The 16,489-nt window shown below is 41.9% G+C and overlaps 1 protein-coding gene across 1 annotated transcript; it reads right to left on the reverse strand.

The window, feature by feature from the left end:
• Window positions 1-418: 418 nt before the first annotated feature.
• LOC119719958 (5-hydroxytryptamine receptor 1A-alpha-like) lies at window positions 419-5,577 on the reverse strand. Its single transcript, XM_038189443.1, has one exon. The coding sequence runs from the start codon at window positions 4,509-4,511 to the stop codon at window positions 2,991-2,993; it is 1,521 nt and encodes a 506-aa protein (XP_038045371.1). The 5' UTR covers window positions 4,512-5,577; the 3' UTR covers window positions 419-2,990.
• Window positions 5,578-16,489: the final 10,912 nt, after the last annotated feature.

Consider the following 16,489-nt stretch of genomic DNA (forward strand, 5'->3'; position numbering starts at 1 on the left):
ATTCCCTTTGAAAGAAAAAGATAGTTTGGCTTTGAATCCACGACACCGATGAGCAGAAAATACAGAAAAAATTCAAATTGGTACTGAGGGCGATCAGGGCCTCAGAGCTGTCTTGTGTTGAGAGCTGAGACGATAAAAACGGTCCTCATTTCATACAGGGTGAGTAAAAAAAAAATGGAACCCAAACCCAGAGAAATATATTTCATATTTAATAAAAATATGTAGCACCAACAACAATTATGACTTGGAAGCCCATTTTTTAAACTACTTCTAAGTGAGAAAATTATTTCAAATGCTCTACACGTTAAAATTGTATCACTATTTAAACGAAGTAACCCTAAAATCAGTACCTCGAAAGAAACCCAATTTATTGTATGTTCTGAATGTTCGGAACAACAAAGAAAATGACACCGAATACTTGTTTCAACAACTGTATAGTAGGCTACACAATACATAACTGTATCTTTATTGACAACCCTGCTTTTGCTTACAATAGGATTTATAAAATCCAATTTCTATTTTAAAAAGACGGGCCTTCAAAAGGACTTTGTTGACTATTTTTAACTTTTAAACTGAGGTATTATCGCTGGTGAGGTTTGGAGACAATTTTAACGACAATTCTTGAAATTGCATTTTTTTTGGACGAAACAGATTTCAGGGTCATTTCGTTTATTTTGAAGGGATTGAGCAATTGAGGTAATTTTTTTCGTCTAATAAAAGTAGTTTATAAAAATGGCTTATACCAGTCACAGTTATTTTTGGTGCCACACATTTTTTTAAATATGAAATATATTTCTTTGGGTTTGGGATCCGCTTTTTTTTTGACTCACCGTGTTCAATGGCTTAGCACCGATAACTTCGGTTTCTGTGATCATTTGGGGTTCGTGCTTGGCAAATGAATGTACGTGCTTAGCATGATTCAGGTGAAACCAAACCAATATGCGGTTGATGGTAAGCAAAATACTTTCTGTGCTTAACAGTTCCACGAGACCAAACCCTGGTCTTAAAAGGTAATAGGCCTATACAATGTTTGCTTTTTTTCCTGTAATTTTCAGAAATGGATGAATTTAGGGGGTTAGTATTTTATAGCAAATATTCTTACACTGACCTCTTTAACTTGAGTTTCGTGTTCGTAGATGCTTGAAAAAAAACCCCAAGAAAACAATGCTGTTCTTGTAGTCTGGTTCCCTGACCCTCCATCAGACGAAATGGAGCCTTTGAATGATAGCGTCAGGGAATTGACAGGTCAGGGAACAAGACTATAGCTGGCTTGCAGCCGTTCAGATTACAAACAAATGGTGTACATTTGGTACATTGGGGGCAGTGTTTAAAAGCAGTCCGGCTTTTTTTTCAACAATGGTCGGCCGATACAAAAATTCCACTTTTCTCGAAAAAAGACAGCACACCAGGTGCCATGATTTCATATAATTCACAGGATGCTAGAGACTATTATTCACTTACAGTCAAGTAAGGTATTTCATAATAAATTGGCAGTTTTTAATGTTTGCAAATGTTGTATAGGCCTTGTACCTTTCAACGGTATGCAAAGTAACATAGACGAAGACCCGTGCATAAGGGATGACAACATATTATAATCACCAACACCAGCATGTATGACACTAAAACCAACGTACAATGCAACACATTAAAGGTTATGTAAGCATAGAGTAGTAACTGCTGCTGTGAAATTACCCTTTCATATTCAAGAAACTGTAAAGAATGCCAAGCAGCGACCTTACTGCTCAATACTGTTGTTGTTGTTGTTGTAATGTGTACAGAATCAATCGACAATGCGTAAACATAATTCAGAAAACTATATTGCACGTCCCTTGCTGGGTATAAACGTTGTTACAACACGAAACAATAATTGTGCATAACATCAGTCCTGTGTAATTATCTCAAACCCTACGGTGTAAGGTATTATAATTAAAAACACCATCGTAGGATAAAAAAACGGTATTAAGAAAGTGCGTAGATCTCGTAAGAATAAGCAAAACCTGTGTGCACATTGGTTTCCAAGGGTGCAGCCATCTTGGTTTCCAAGCGTGCCGCCATCTTGGTTTCCAAGGGTGGCGCCATCTTGGTTTTTCTGAAACACATTTTGTTCACCATAGGCTATTACATTAAGGCAGTGTATGAGTGATTAAAAAATATGTATGAGTGATTTTAAAACATGGTCCGTAGTCCATATCAAATCCCGCTCCATATGTAGAACTAAAAAAATATGGAAATTTGACAAACCGTAACGTCAGTCAAAATTGCGTAGATACTAGATAGGCCTATAATCGATTTCCAGCAGAAACATGTTAGCTCACAAGACAGTTCGTTTGTGGGCCAAGCGCTAATCCCGACACATAAGCAAACATAGCACGCAGCTTTAGTTGATCTGTATGGGTAAGACCCTTAGCTGCATTCCCGATTCGGATTTTCTTTAAGAGTCTTAATCGATCGTCTGTTTCCCCTCGGGAAGATAAGTCCGAAGTAATGAGGCGAGGGCATCTGCTGCCCAGGCGCCAAATACACCGGAGCCACTGAATAAAAGCAGGCGAATGGTGAATTTGAAAGTAGCAAACAATTTGATGAGTTTTTTTGAAAATGTAATGGCTTTTTTGTTTCTGAACCAAATATCAGAACACCAGAAACGTCGAACATGAAAATAATAGTCTCCTATCTCAATATGTATGTACCAATCCTTTAAAAAGTTGGGTTTTTGTTGATAACACTGTAGGTTATTATTTGCCAGGAAGCTACGGAACAAAACTGCTTCGCAATTCAGACATTGCTTTAACTTTTCAAGCTCTCTGGAAATATCCAAGGGTATTTAAACGAGGAAATTCAAGCTTTGCATGATCTTCTTGAATAACTTAGGCCCAGTTTAATGAATGTGTATTATTCTTTACATTGTGACACCATTGCCTTCGAGTTATTAATGTGCCCTGCCATTTCAACTACAATATTCTATAATCCAATCTTGATTTCGTGCCGCAGTTTCAGAGATGGTGCGGGCGGCCTTCGCCAAGTTCCCTGTCTAAATTCCCGTTCAGTTCCGTCACCATTTTCCCAGTCTCGGTGTGGGGGGCAAAGTGCACCATTCCCGGATGCCGGCCGGCGGACTCGTCATCGTCATCCTCATCGGAGCTGAGCTCCTCGTCGTCGTGATGCCCGTTCATGGGAAGCGACACTTGTCGGAAAGTCACCCGTCGCCGATAGAAATTCCCGCCGGGGTCCTTCCTGAGGCAACGGCAGCTCAGCATCCGGCGGTAGGTGGGCACGAAGTCCTTGTTGAAGAACGGGTAGATGATGGGGTTGAGGAGGGAGTTGGTGAAACCCAGGAAGAGCAGGAACGAGTTGAGCAGCGGGGGGATCTCGCAGTTGCAGTAAGGCCGCACCAGAGCCACGATGAAGAACGGCAGCCAGCAGAAGATGAAAGCGCCCATGATGACGCCGAGGGTCTTGGCCGCCTTCCGCTCGCGTTTGAGTGAAATCCGCCTCGGGCCCTGTTTGATGGACCCCGATGAAAACCTGGTCCGTCCCAAGAGGAATTCTGCCACCCTGGTCACCGAGGGTCTTCTCTCTTGGGATCTAGGCGAGCTAGTTGTGTTGTTGTCATCGCAAGAGCTGCTGGAGTGAGCCGCGGTCGAATCCACAGACTGACTCCTGTTACTGGTGGTGGTGCACGGCTCGGGCTTCACGACTTCCAGTTTGAGCATAACGCTGCGGTGTCTCTGTTTCAGGTCGGCCATCTCGCTCTTGCGGGCTGCCCGGTAAATCTGAGCGTAGACCAGCAGCATGACCGTCAGGGGGAGGTAGAACGCTCCGAAGGTCGAAACAACCGTGAAGTAAGGGTCCTGAGATACCAAGCAGGTCTTGTTCTCGTGCTCGTTGCCTCCCCAAATGAAGAGCGGTTGGAGTCCTATGAAGGCACTGGTGACCCACACGATTAGTATGAAGATCAGCATAAGGCGCGGGGTACGCTTATTCACGTATGTCAGGGGCCTGGTAATGGCCATGTAGCGATCCACACTGATCATACAGAGGGTCATAATGGAGGCTGTACAGACCACCACATCACAAGATATCCACATGTCACAGACGGCGGGGCCCCACGCCCACTCCCCCTTGAGCTCGAAAGCTGCCGCAAACGGCATATCCAACACGGCCACGGCCATATCGGAGACGGCCAAGTTGATGATGAGGATGTTGGGCGGCTTACGGAGCCGACGATCCAAGCAGACAGACAGGATCACCAAGACGTTGCCGAAGAGGATCAGGATGATAATAATCCCGATGAGAAGAGCGATCAAGACGCTGGCCCACAACGGGTACGGTGGCGCGTAGAGAGCAGCATCCGTTGGTAGCTGGTCGGTCGTGTTGGTGATGGCAAGAGTCGCTAAATCCGGGGTGATCCACCCCAGTTCTGCGTCAGGAACAGCTTGGGCCATACCGTTTGGGACATCCGCATGCACAGTCCATCCCTCGCTCGGTGAAGTTCCGCGTACACCGTACCACATCCAGTAAGGTTAACTCTAGCTGCATGTAAAAAGACAACCCCACATAATAACGGTACTAACGGTCCGTTGTCTGTTTCCGCGATGTGGTCGAGTTGTTTCTCAACTCCCAGAGGCCGTCTTCTGATCAATCGACCCCCATTCTCCTATTCATTGGCTCATCCACCACTGGATCGATAACCGGACTAAATCCCTCCACGGTTGAGTTGGAATAACACCAAGTTATTCATCAGGCCCTCCGTCTCAGGGTCTTCGCCTCATTGTCCCGCCTGACTTTATGCTACGTTTGGGGCCGGCAGGGGATCAGGAGACACCCCATTTGGGGGTCCTTTCACTTTTCTTGGTGCAGTCAATATATGGAAGCGAATCCCACACGCAATCATTTGAATTACAATCAGCAGCGAAGAGGGGAATTGATACCGCGGTCCACTGTTGGATTAACAATGAAAGGTGCCGGACAAGGGATGGACCCAAGCATGCAGCGGGCCGACTTTCAGAGGGCACTGGCCGGTAGCCAATTTCCCTTCGCCTCGCTGGCTCGCTGTTTTCACCAACAACGTGTATGATACATTCTGACAAACTCAACAGTAGCTCAATCCTCTCTTGACGTTTCCTCGTATAAACTCCAACATGGTGGTAAATGCAAATTCACTTCCACCAAATAGGTTGCAAAATGTGCTGATATCTTGGCCATTTCATGATTTCATCTCGGCTTTTCTGCTGACGGGAACGGCTCCGCTTGACTCATATCCTACGCAACGGCCGAAGCAAGGCCGCGTAGTAATAATGCGCAGCGGGGTCCTGAATGTCCATAGCGGCGTGACGTGAGCACTATTGACCACTGGTCCACAGGACATGTACATGCACATGTACATGTAAATACTGGTACATTTTGTACATATGCAATTGTGTTTCACAATTGATACAGCCAGCTATGTCCACACACGTAATTGGCCGGGCCATGGTCACCGAAGAAGCAAGGCATAAAGGTCCGCCGGCGTGCTACGGGCAGCAGTGTCCTGCCGGCCACGCTCTGTCCATCGATAATGCATGGTCATGCTGGTCACTTCCGCTGAATAGAAAACTCCATAAACAAAAAAAAACAAAACAAGCCATGCATTTGGTCATTATACATGCATCGTGAACAACAATAAACAAATCTGAGCTGAAGCCGAAAAAACGTGCGAAAATCATGAGCCAGAACTAGAAATTCATTGGCAAATTTTACAAGACACAAAAAATGATGGACAAATGACGATAATATCGAACAGCTGGGCTGTCTAAATTCCTCCACCGCACATTAATTATTCCACTCCAATAAATTGTACAAGGAAGCGTCATCTAGGGACCATGCCACTAGTAAAACCTAGTTCACCGGTGTTTTTTTAATACAATTGCCAAACAAAACAAAGAATACAATCAAAAGTTACAGTGAAATGAAAAGTTACATTAATGAATGACCATCTTTAGGACACATGTTCAACTTCAAGTCTCTGGAGATATACAGCGGGCAAATAGTGTTTTAAGTTAACTCCCGTTTTTGGTAAACGGACAATTATTTCAGACATCGAGACCATGATGATCCAGTTATGTAATTTACATAGGATGCAACATCATGCAACACTGTAGGAATAATTGTACTAATGTATCAGGGACCTGTACTGTACATAGACCATAGAGCAAACGGACTAATCCGTTTTAGCTCCACGCTCTAATCCACTGGTCTTACGTGTTATAATACAGTCTCCCGGACAATTTCACAATCGCTCGAGAAAAACATGGGTACATGTAAATGGTTACTGGGTTAGCTCTACTTAAAGCTATGTGAATGGTCTAAAAAAATTCCACTGGTTTACAAGGCAAACACTCATAACAAATTCCATTTGACAGGGAGCGCTGTACTTTGGGCCTGGGCGCCCAGTCGGCAGGGAACCTGTTACGTAATCTTACATAAATTTTGTTCTATTTAAGGAAGCCCCATAGAATGTTTCCACAATGGCGCACTGGGGGTTAATCAAAAACGGCGTCCAAATTTGACTTATTCATATAAAGGTGGGTGCTGCCTAGGACCGTTGTTAACACGTATGGGCACCATTGGGTTAAACTAATTATGTCAGTCATGCGTAATAACACTGTGATTGTGTACCATTTTAACAGCCCACGCTTTATGTTGTTTGCAAAACAAATACAACTCTTTTTTTAATGACATATCCATGAGTGCGCGTTCACTATACATTTAAACCGTCCATGGAGCTGTCCGAGTTTCCGGTTCCGTCATACTCGGCGCGAAAACGAAAGCGAACGCGAATTTGTGACGTCATGACAAGTATTCGCGCTGCGAATTCGTAACAGTTGAGAACACATTTCAACTCGGGCGAATTTCGAAGCGATTGTTTCATGAGTTGACGTCAACAACTTCGCTTCGCATTCGCTTTCGCATGAAGTATGAACCGGGCTACGATCAAGTGTTCTCAGATATGTAACTGGTTTTTAGATTAGGCCCTAGTGAGTTTTGACAGGTTCAAATTTCGCGCTCTAAAGATGACATTCGTGATTTCACGAGGAACGAACGTGTGCGTTCTGGCCGCATACAGCACGGTTCATACTCCACGCGAATGCGAATGACAAGATAATCACACAACACGTTCGTGTGTAATTATAAATGGAATGAGCATTTTATTCAAACATGAATGAAGGACAAAGATAATTAGAAACCGCACAAATTAATTTAAAAATGTATCAAGTTGCGCCTCAATTGTAATATTGCATGCTTTTGACCTAGAACACGTGTGACATATCTCAGAGGGTGTCCTTTTTATTTAATTTGAAGGCACAACATGCTTACTCATGTCTATTAAAGCGATACAAAACCCCTACCCGCTAACCCCGCCCTTGGTGCAAAAGGTCTATGTCGTCTGCCTTTTCTTAGGCATCGCGGCATTAATCCGTTTTTCACAGCATTGGATATAAATTCCCGAACACTAAAAAATAAAATCGGGTTGGGGGTTTGATCAAAATCATGGTCAATTTGACACTTATGCCGTTACTTTTGCCAATGGTTCCTTGTGCCAGGGTTTCCTATTTGACCCGGAAACTTTGGCATAGGTGTCATATTGACCGGGAAAAGTGTCACATGGACCATGAAAAGTATCCGGGCCAAATCAGGGTCAACATTAACCTTTTCGGGTCAAAATGACACTTATGCCAGTGCATGGTGAGTCCATTTTACCCGGAAACCTGACACTTGTGATACTATTGCCAAGGGTTTCCTTGTATGGTCAATTTGACTCAGAAACTTTGGCAGAATTGTCATTTTGACCTGGAAAAGTGTCAGGTCGAATATGACCCGGATTTTGGGGTCAAACGTGATCCGGGACTAGTCCGTGAGGATCAGACATTCACGTGTGCAGAACCACACTACAAACGTCTGATACATCCTACACGATGCAAATTTTATGTGACCCGCGTTCCAGCCAAGGAGCCGACTTAAGAAAATGTGACGTAATTTTTATCAGAAATGTGGACTAAATTGTCGATTGGTCAATTTGCATGCAATATTTTTTGGTAATACAAAGACTTAAGAAAATGTGACGTCATTTGTATCAGAAATGTGGACTAAATTGTCGATTGGTCAATTTGCATGCAAAGTTTTTTGGTAATACAAAGTTAACGAGTCAATTTGACCCGGACACTTTAGCATAAGTGTCATTCTGACCCTGGTAATCTGTCATACGGACCCTGAAAAGTATCATGTCAAATTTGACCCGGATTTCGGGGTCAAACGCGACCAGGAAATTTTTAAGAGAGTCGTTTTCAAGCAGTGCTCGTATAGCATTTGTATTAATCCATTAACGGTTGACAATAAATTAGTAACGCGTGTAACAAAGGCAGCGACGATCCTCGTCGAAATGAAGCATTTATTGAATTGGATACAATCGTGAAGGACACTCGAGGTGAGCCGAGTAATATTAACTGATGACAATTGTCGGGACGAAATAATGAGATATGATAATGTCCGTACCTTGCCGCGGCCTTCGGTCATGATACACGTTAGGGTATTACTAATTGGGCCAATATCATCCTTGGACGAATGCTTTCGCTACCTGAGGGAACCATTAGAGCGGCTGTCTTTGCTTCGTATTTACATACGTCTCCTGTGGAATGCCCCGTCCTTGCCTAACTGCATAGTTTATATTTTAAAAATGTATAAATCTGTTTAGCTTCCTATGGCTCCTTCATTTGATTGATTAGATCACTGATTGACCGCATTATGCATTGTATATGCTATTACATGACTCTAATAAATAAATATAACAAAATGGACTACTTTATTTACCATAAAACGTGTTCTTAATTTCTTGAATGATAGCGTGATTTGAGGGACGCGTCAGCCAGTGATTTTTCATGTTTGACATTCGTCCGGAAAGGGTTTGTGCACCCGGACCCAAACTTGTTGGCCCTTTATAAACATTTGACTTTTGATGAGTTCTGCTCTGCGTAACTTGCCACTGAAAAGGGGATTTTCTTTTTTGAAAAGTTGGTTTTCAATATAGGAGAATTTCTGTTTTTGTGTGTGATCACCAGCTGAAACTGAGAAGTCAAAATGGAAGGCCTATACTTGAAATACTCTATACTCCACTTTTAGTTAACAACCGACAGAATTATACCCTCAAAATATAACTGTTGCGCATATGGCGCTTATTTCTAGCGTAATGTAACTGTACCGATTTCATACAAATCAAAATAATTAAAATGGCCTGTGCAGCACCTTTGTTCAAGACACAGGGACACAATGAATGTACATGTTGATTACAGAAAAAAAGGCTCTCAATACGGCTGTGTCTATTTTGTTTCACAGTTCTGTCAACACGTCTGTTTTACAGTAACCGTGCCCTTTTCTGACGCAGGCGGGACGGCAATTAACAAAAAGCCTGTCAGTGGTGCATTTGCAAAAGCTGTTAAATGCCGTTTGTTGTGCGTAAGAAGTAACGTGTCGTCTGGAGGTTAATAACCCGACAACGCCTCCGGCCGACTCGAACAAAGGCCACACGCACAGTATGTTTTGGCACGCATTTATGGTAAAATACAAACGAGGACACATCATTTCTGATAGAGGACATGTACCCAAGTAAGGACAGTCCTCTGAAAGAAAAACGTGTACAAAACCACCGGGAGGTGCTGCAAAATGTTCAAGGGGTTAGTGACAAACGAAAGGACAATGAGATGACCTCGTTTTACACCATATACGTCTGTGTGTTTATACGGTGTTACTTTATGGAATAGGGAAGACTAAAAAATGTCAAAGAATGCCGCTAGATAACTGGTTCCTTTCGGGCTTTCTGTACCCCTGGTCAAAGACGAGGCGTCTACCGGGACTTGGACAATCAGCGCCGGGAAGGGATTTTAAATTTTGTTGGCGATAAAAACCCCACCGAATTCAACTTAAGGAAGAAGTAGTCTAATCACTAATTAAAATGGCGAAGCATAGAGGAAATAATTCTAGTTCGGCAGAATGTGAGTCACTTTAATGTTGAAAAACAAAGCTTAAAAAAAAATACATTTCGGTTAGAAATCTAAACACGGCATTTGCTCAACGTAGTGACCCCCAAAAATAAATATGTCAATATATTAAAGAAATTGCACAAATGAAAAACAATTGCACAGTGGGCTTACAGTTACATGTTTCACTGTTTGAAGCACCACAAAAAAATCACTTCTTTTACATAATTGGCATTGCTGTTTTCATAATTTTTTTTCAGTATTTGAAAGACGAAGCTCTCAGCCTTTAATCTGATATCCAACACATACAAATTACCTATCACGTTTATGAACAAAGGCAAATGTTTCAGGGTTGCATTTTTTTTTTGGGGGGGGGGGGTCACCCTGTGCTGACAATATCACTGAGCACAAACGAAACAATGCAATCGCGCAACATGCTTTCCAATGTTCACGAATCTCTCTTGAAAGAGGTTGTCTATAACTCAACGCCTCTAAACGCAGCTCACTAGACTGAGAACATTTTCATGTTTCCAGACGAATCTTATCGATCCCGACACCTTTTTAAGCAGCCTCCCAGTCCCAAGGTACGTCTATACAACCGCTCATCAGTCTGATGGGTGTGTGGTGTCAATGACACTAAGTTCTAATTGATGTTTTTGTGGAAGTCTATGGTCGGTATGACTACGTGAAATGCCTGCCCAAATCGATGCCGACGCATGACCTCATGTTTCGAGGACACACGGCCAACCCGGTATGTTCCACAAAACAATACCTTCTCGATCGAGAAACAGGAAAACTGACGAGTCGGAAATCGAAATCGACTGCATTCGTTGTCTTGGTGCTTTCGATCCCGTCTTGGTTAACTAAGGTAGACAAGACGAGTTACAGACGGGAACGCCTAACAATGAAGCAAGGTGAAAAGTTGGCCTGCCGGCCGTCACGTTTAACTAAAGGTCGACTCGAACAAAGACGGGGGGGGGGAGTTTTTTACCTGTGACCTTTGGAAAACAGTACCGGTGTCACATGAAAATCAGACTTCTATGAAAATCGGACCCCTATTTCCCTATTATTGGTTGATCCCACGCACGTGACAGGTCACTCTCCCGAAACTATCCTAAAAATAGCATAGTATCGTACTCACGCGTGCGCAGTACTACCAATGAGTCCACATTTCATGGAGTCGGATATTCACGCTACACCGGCGTTCTACTAACTGAGCTATCCAGTCCTATATGTGCATGGTCTTTCCAATTTGTGAATGTTTTTGCTCATCAGGGTGACCGTATTTAGCCGATTTTCGGCTAACTTTGACAGATTTTTTTGTTAAAAACCGGGTTTGACAGAATGGATTTTTTTGGGCAGATTTCAGGCAGAATTCTGCAAAAATGGATATTTAACAGAAGAACATAGCAAATTTAAAAATAAATGGTGCATTTTGTTTAAACAAGCTTCAATCTTTTCAAAAAAAACCTTGCATAATGCGACAGGTTGGCTGGTATAGGTGCTGAGGTTCAATGGGAATCGAGTTTGTCGTAACGCAACCGAATTTTGCCTTAAATTTACGCAATTTCATAACATCTTTATGCGACTGTAGATCAAAGATACTAAAGCGCCTGTGCTGTAGGCGCTACGCGGCGCTATAGAATCTTTGCTATAGATGTAATTTGCAACTTAATCTGCATGCGATTTTAAGTGTTTATAGTGTATTTTGAGTAATTCTGGGGGAATTCGGCAGATTTTTTGATGAATCTAACAGATTTTTGAATTGCATTTAGCAGAATTTGGCAATGACCTTATGGTCACCCAGTTGCTCATGCGGCGCTAATCAGAAACCACTGCCTCTTGGCCGCCACGCCCATAAGTCGTGAGTGCAATAATTTTATAAGAAATGCTGCAAACCTCGGAACTGGTAAAGGGCAATTAATCAATGGTATGGTTAAAAAAAACCCACCACAAATCATCTAGTAATCGTTAAACGGAAACTAGTGGCTAGGAACACCTGCCAATCCATTCAAATAGGATACCGACTACAGCCGGCAGGGTTTTTAACCGACGACCTCCAGAACACCGAACCGTCCGAAGGGTACCGTTTCAATTTTTCGGGCGCTTAAAAATGACGCAAAAAGCACAATTGATATAGTAATATTAGTCTTAAAGACTGTGCAAGAATGTAGTATTGTATGATGTGTTACATTAATGAAGCTTTTCCGAACATATTATTTTCGAATATACCTAATAAAGAAGACAATTAAAAAAAAAAACCCAGTTGGAAATGCATACAAAAACATTGGGGTATCAGGTGCGAATCCAGGCCCCCCCCCCCTCTTACCTGCACCGACACCCCTCCCCATAATTATTACAATTAGACTAATAATAAATACGTATTATGTTCGCCTGTCCGCAACACTCGGGACACAAGAGGCGTAGCCACTGGGGTAAGGGTTTTTTTGCACACTATTGTGCGATAGTGTGCATGATCGTCGGATTTTGAACAGCGCCCCCATTGTAACACCTGCAAATCTATCGTGTTTAACACCTTCCAATCTACCCCCCCCCCCCCCCTTTGATTTTACGGAGACAAAGTGGTCGGAGAAAATAAAGCTGTCTATATTTCAGCACTGATTTGCTGATTAAAAAAAACTGACGGGCCTGAACCCCCCCCCCTTCCGTGCAAAAATCCGCCCCTGGGTATACGGTGCCAATGCGCACGTACGAAAATGACCACGATTCCGAACAAATCTTGCTTCGACCTCGGGTGCGGGTTAAAAATAAAATGGATGTCACATGAATGATTTTATGATATCGATCCTTCAGCGTCGTCGATCATTCGTTTAAAGCCCGTCGAGGTCAGATTGTAACGGCAAAGGGAGGGTATCGATTTAAGCTGGGAAATTGGACATTTGTGGGGACTGGGTAGAACTTTTTGGTGCTTTTCAAAAAAAGAAATTTGTAAAAAGTGAGATTTTCTCTCCGGCCATTGCATGTAATGAAATGTATCATACAAGCTATGCTTTTTAAAGTTTTGTCAGCTCTAATGGATTTTATGTTTCTCGCCATGAATTTTCCCCAAAGTCATGAAGTCGTGAAGGAGGGAATGAAAACAGTTTACGCTTTGGGACGAAAGGGATATTTGGGTACTAGTATTTGTGCTTTACTACTGCTCTGTTGCAGTGAAACACAAAACAGTATTTTTAAATCAGGAGTACAAAAAATGAACGCTTGAGAAAGATGCACACTGAGCAATACTGTAGACTCAATAATATTATTGTGTGCATGTATTGGTACTCACTTGTATAAAGTTATTCTGATTACAATTTATTTCTCATTCACATTTCGAAATTTTAATGAATAATTTTTTCTGATCAACACAATATTATTGATGTTTTATGAGAGAAATGGGCTGGAAGTAACACAAGGGCGGATCCAGAACACACTTTTTTTGGGGGGGGGGCAAGAAAAAAATTTGGTACCCCAAACAGTGGGCCAAAAAAGTACGGCGTGGGGTTTGGGGCACGCTTATTAAGGGCCCCGAAATTTGTTGGATTCTAGATGATCTGCGCGCGTTGCGATCTGCGGCAATTTCTGACCACTTTAACCTTTTTTTCAGGAAAAGATGGTAGTGTACACAGTGCCTGCCTTTATATATGATTTTTTTTTGGGGGGGGGGGCATGGCCCCCGTTGCCCCCCCCCCCCGGATCCGCCCTCGATAAGTGCGCAATAAGGCACGGACGGCTAAACTACTACTCCCATACCAAACCAACATGGGGCCCCTTTTTCTCCAAGGTCTAACCAACCGCAACTGAATTCAAGACAGGCTGAGCCATCTCCAGCAAATGACTTGGCCTTGAGACATAGGCTGAGCATTTATATAGATCCACCTAACATTCATGGTTATCTTTGGAATCATTCGTGGTTTTCCACGAAATGGTGGACTAAAGCCGACGCAGACTGACACATTGTTTCCCGCCTTTTTTTCAGGTGCCATGTCTGTCTAATGCTGTCTACTGTCTGGGGTATGAAGAGGTCGGCGAGGGCAATGTTCAAGAGGTCAGTGACCCCGAAGTTAATGCATACCTGTCTGTTGGATAAATATGGACACAACATAAAGATGGGGTCGTGAGTTGACTTACGTGACCACACGAAAACAATTCAAGGACTTTCAATTAAAATATCGACACAGAGCCGCTTCCAATCAAACTTTAATTCCGATACCATGTGAGTGCGTGTCCATGATTATGTGGGTACATTTCAGACATTTTCACATTTCGTAATAGAAACTGAAGGAGCATCAAGCTTCTTCTCAATTAAAATTAAGGATCTCGGCAAGTCATAATCTACCCAAATTTGAATTAGGTGCATATGTATAAGTCCTTGGCAAGTTTTAGATCTCAAAAGTGGCCTATACTATAGCCACTGATAATGAGTACATTTAAGTAATTCGTCTTGAGTTGGTCAAGATTTCGTTGACAGGAATTTTACTGGACTTTCTTTAAAATTAATGATAAAAAAACATGTAATAGCTTACTTTGAAAACAGCTGTTTGCGTATTTATTCAATTAAAAAGGCGCACCAAAAACAAACAAACAATCAAAGCAACTTTAAACAAGCCTTATTTCAATATAGACATTTTTATCTTATTTTATAGTTTGATGAGTTTTTCTTGTTATCAAGTTGTACTTAAATTAAATAAATAAACGGTATCAACGTGCAAATACCAAATGTCAAATTAGAGGACACCCCTCTTATTGAGATAGTGGTGCAATCCAACCCCCAAAAAATGAAAAATTAAAGATTAGAACGTATAATTATATCATTACTGCATGGTTATGATCAAAATCAATTTGAAAGGAAACAAATAAATTATTCAGAGAACAGAAAGTTTTCCATAAAAAAGAAATGTTCAAAAAGAAACTAAATGCAATAACTTTCGAAATAAAAACAAAAATTATTCCATAAAAAGTGGAATTAAAAAATAATAATAATAAATAAATGCATTAAGTTTTGAAGATTAAAAGTGTAAAATATTCAGCAAACGGAAGGTTTTACTTCCATAAAAAATGAAAAGAACTGTTCAAAAACGAAATGAATGCTTGCACTTTCGAAATGTAAAAATCAAAAAGTATAAAGCGAATTTTCAAACAAAAAACTAAAGATTTACGTCCATTAAACAAAAAAAAGATAAAACAAATATAAGGATAATGAATGTACGAACTTAAACTACAATTCATAAATTATTACATGGATTTCTATTAAATTTCAAACAAAGCCGGGAGCCGGGGGGGGTGGTTTGACTTTAGAAATATCCATGGGCATCAATCGGTAAGGGAAGGGGGAAATTCCCCCTTCCCCTCTTTTGAAAGTGTTGAATGCATGTGTTCAATGCATTGACACCGGAAATTACATTGATTGCTTCAAGTGCACCATGAACTCTCCTGTAGGGATGGGCGCCCGACCAGAATGATTCAGCTTGCATTACATAATACTGGCCTAGTCATAATCTGGTCCTCTGCTGTAACTGTTATTCACAGATGGGGTTTTGTGGTTGGTACCAGGGAGGACCAGCTGATAATCCCCTTTGTATCTGACTGACCGACTGACTGATTCACTAATGACTGTAACTTGTGAATTAGACTTGATTAAGTCTCACTTTGGCCCCAGAATTTGAAAGCTTATAATCCCCTTTGTATCTGACTGACGACTCATTGATGATTGTAACTTGTCATTTAGACTTGATTAAGTCTCACCTTGGCCCCAAAATTTGAAAGCTTATAATCCCCTTTGTATCTGACTGACAGACTGACTGACACACTGATGACTGTAACTTGTCAATTAGACTTGCTTAGGTCTCACTTTGATCCCAAAATTTGAAAGCTTATAATCCCCTTTGTATCTGACTGACAAACTGACAGACTCACTGATAACTGTCACTTGCAAATTAGACTTGATTAAGTCGCACCTCGGCCCAAAAATTTGAAAAACGGATTACCCTGTATTAATGCCAATCAATGGGCTATAAACTCCAGCCACCCACTGTGTAGACCGTGTGCATGAAAAGACTTCGGGTGAGTAGCCATTGTGAATCAATTCGGATGATTCACAATGTAGTGCGCCACCAAGAGTTTGCCACGGAGAGTTCATTTTTCCCAGTGCATTGTGGGAGATGGTCGACAAATTCGCAGCGCGGGACATTTGAAATTGTTAGTTTTTCCGGCCAGAAAGTTCGTAAGCGTACGATTCGAGTATCTGTTTGCCCTTTTCTTTTCGTTTTATCAATATGGAGTTTTTTGTAAGGCGGCAGAACGCTTTGCCCCAATCTATAACAAATTAGCTCAAGTTTTCTACTGACACTCGTTCAAATAGGCCATGTTTTGTCGACCGTGACCTTGAAAAACGAACTCTCCGTGGCAAACTCTTGGTGGCGCACTGCATTGTGAATCGCCCGAATTGAATAGCATTTCATGCACTCTGGGACCAGCTTTGC

The sequence above is a fragment of the Patiria miniata genome, unplaced genomic scaffold, assembly GCF_015706575.1.
Source record: "Patiria miniata isolate m_02_andy unplaced genomic scaffold, ASM1570657v1 HiC_scaffold_9, whole genome shotgun sequence".
Lineage (NCBI taxonomy): Eukaryota > Metazoa > Echinodermata > Asteroidea > Valvatida > Asterinidae > Patiria > Patiria miniata.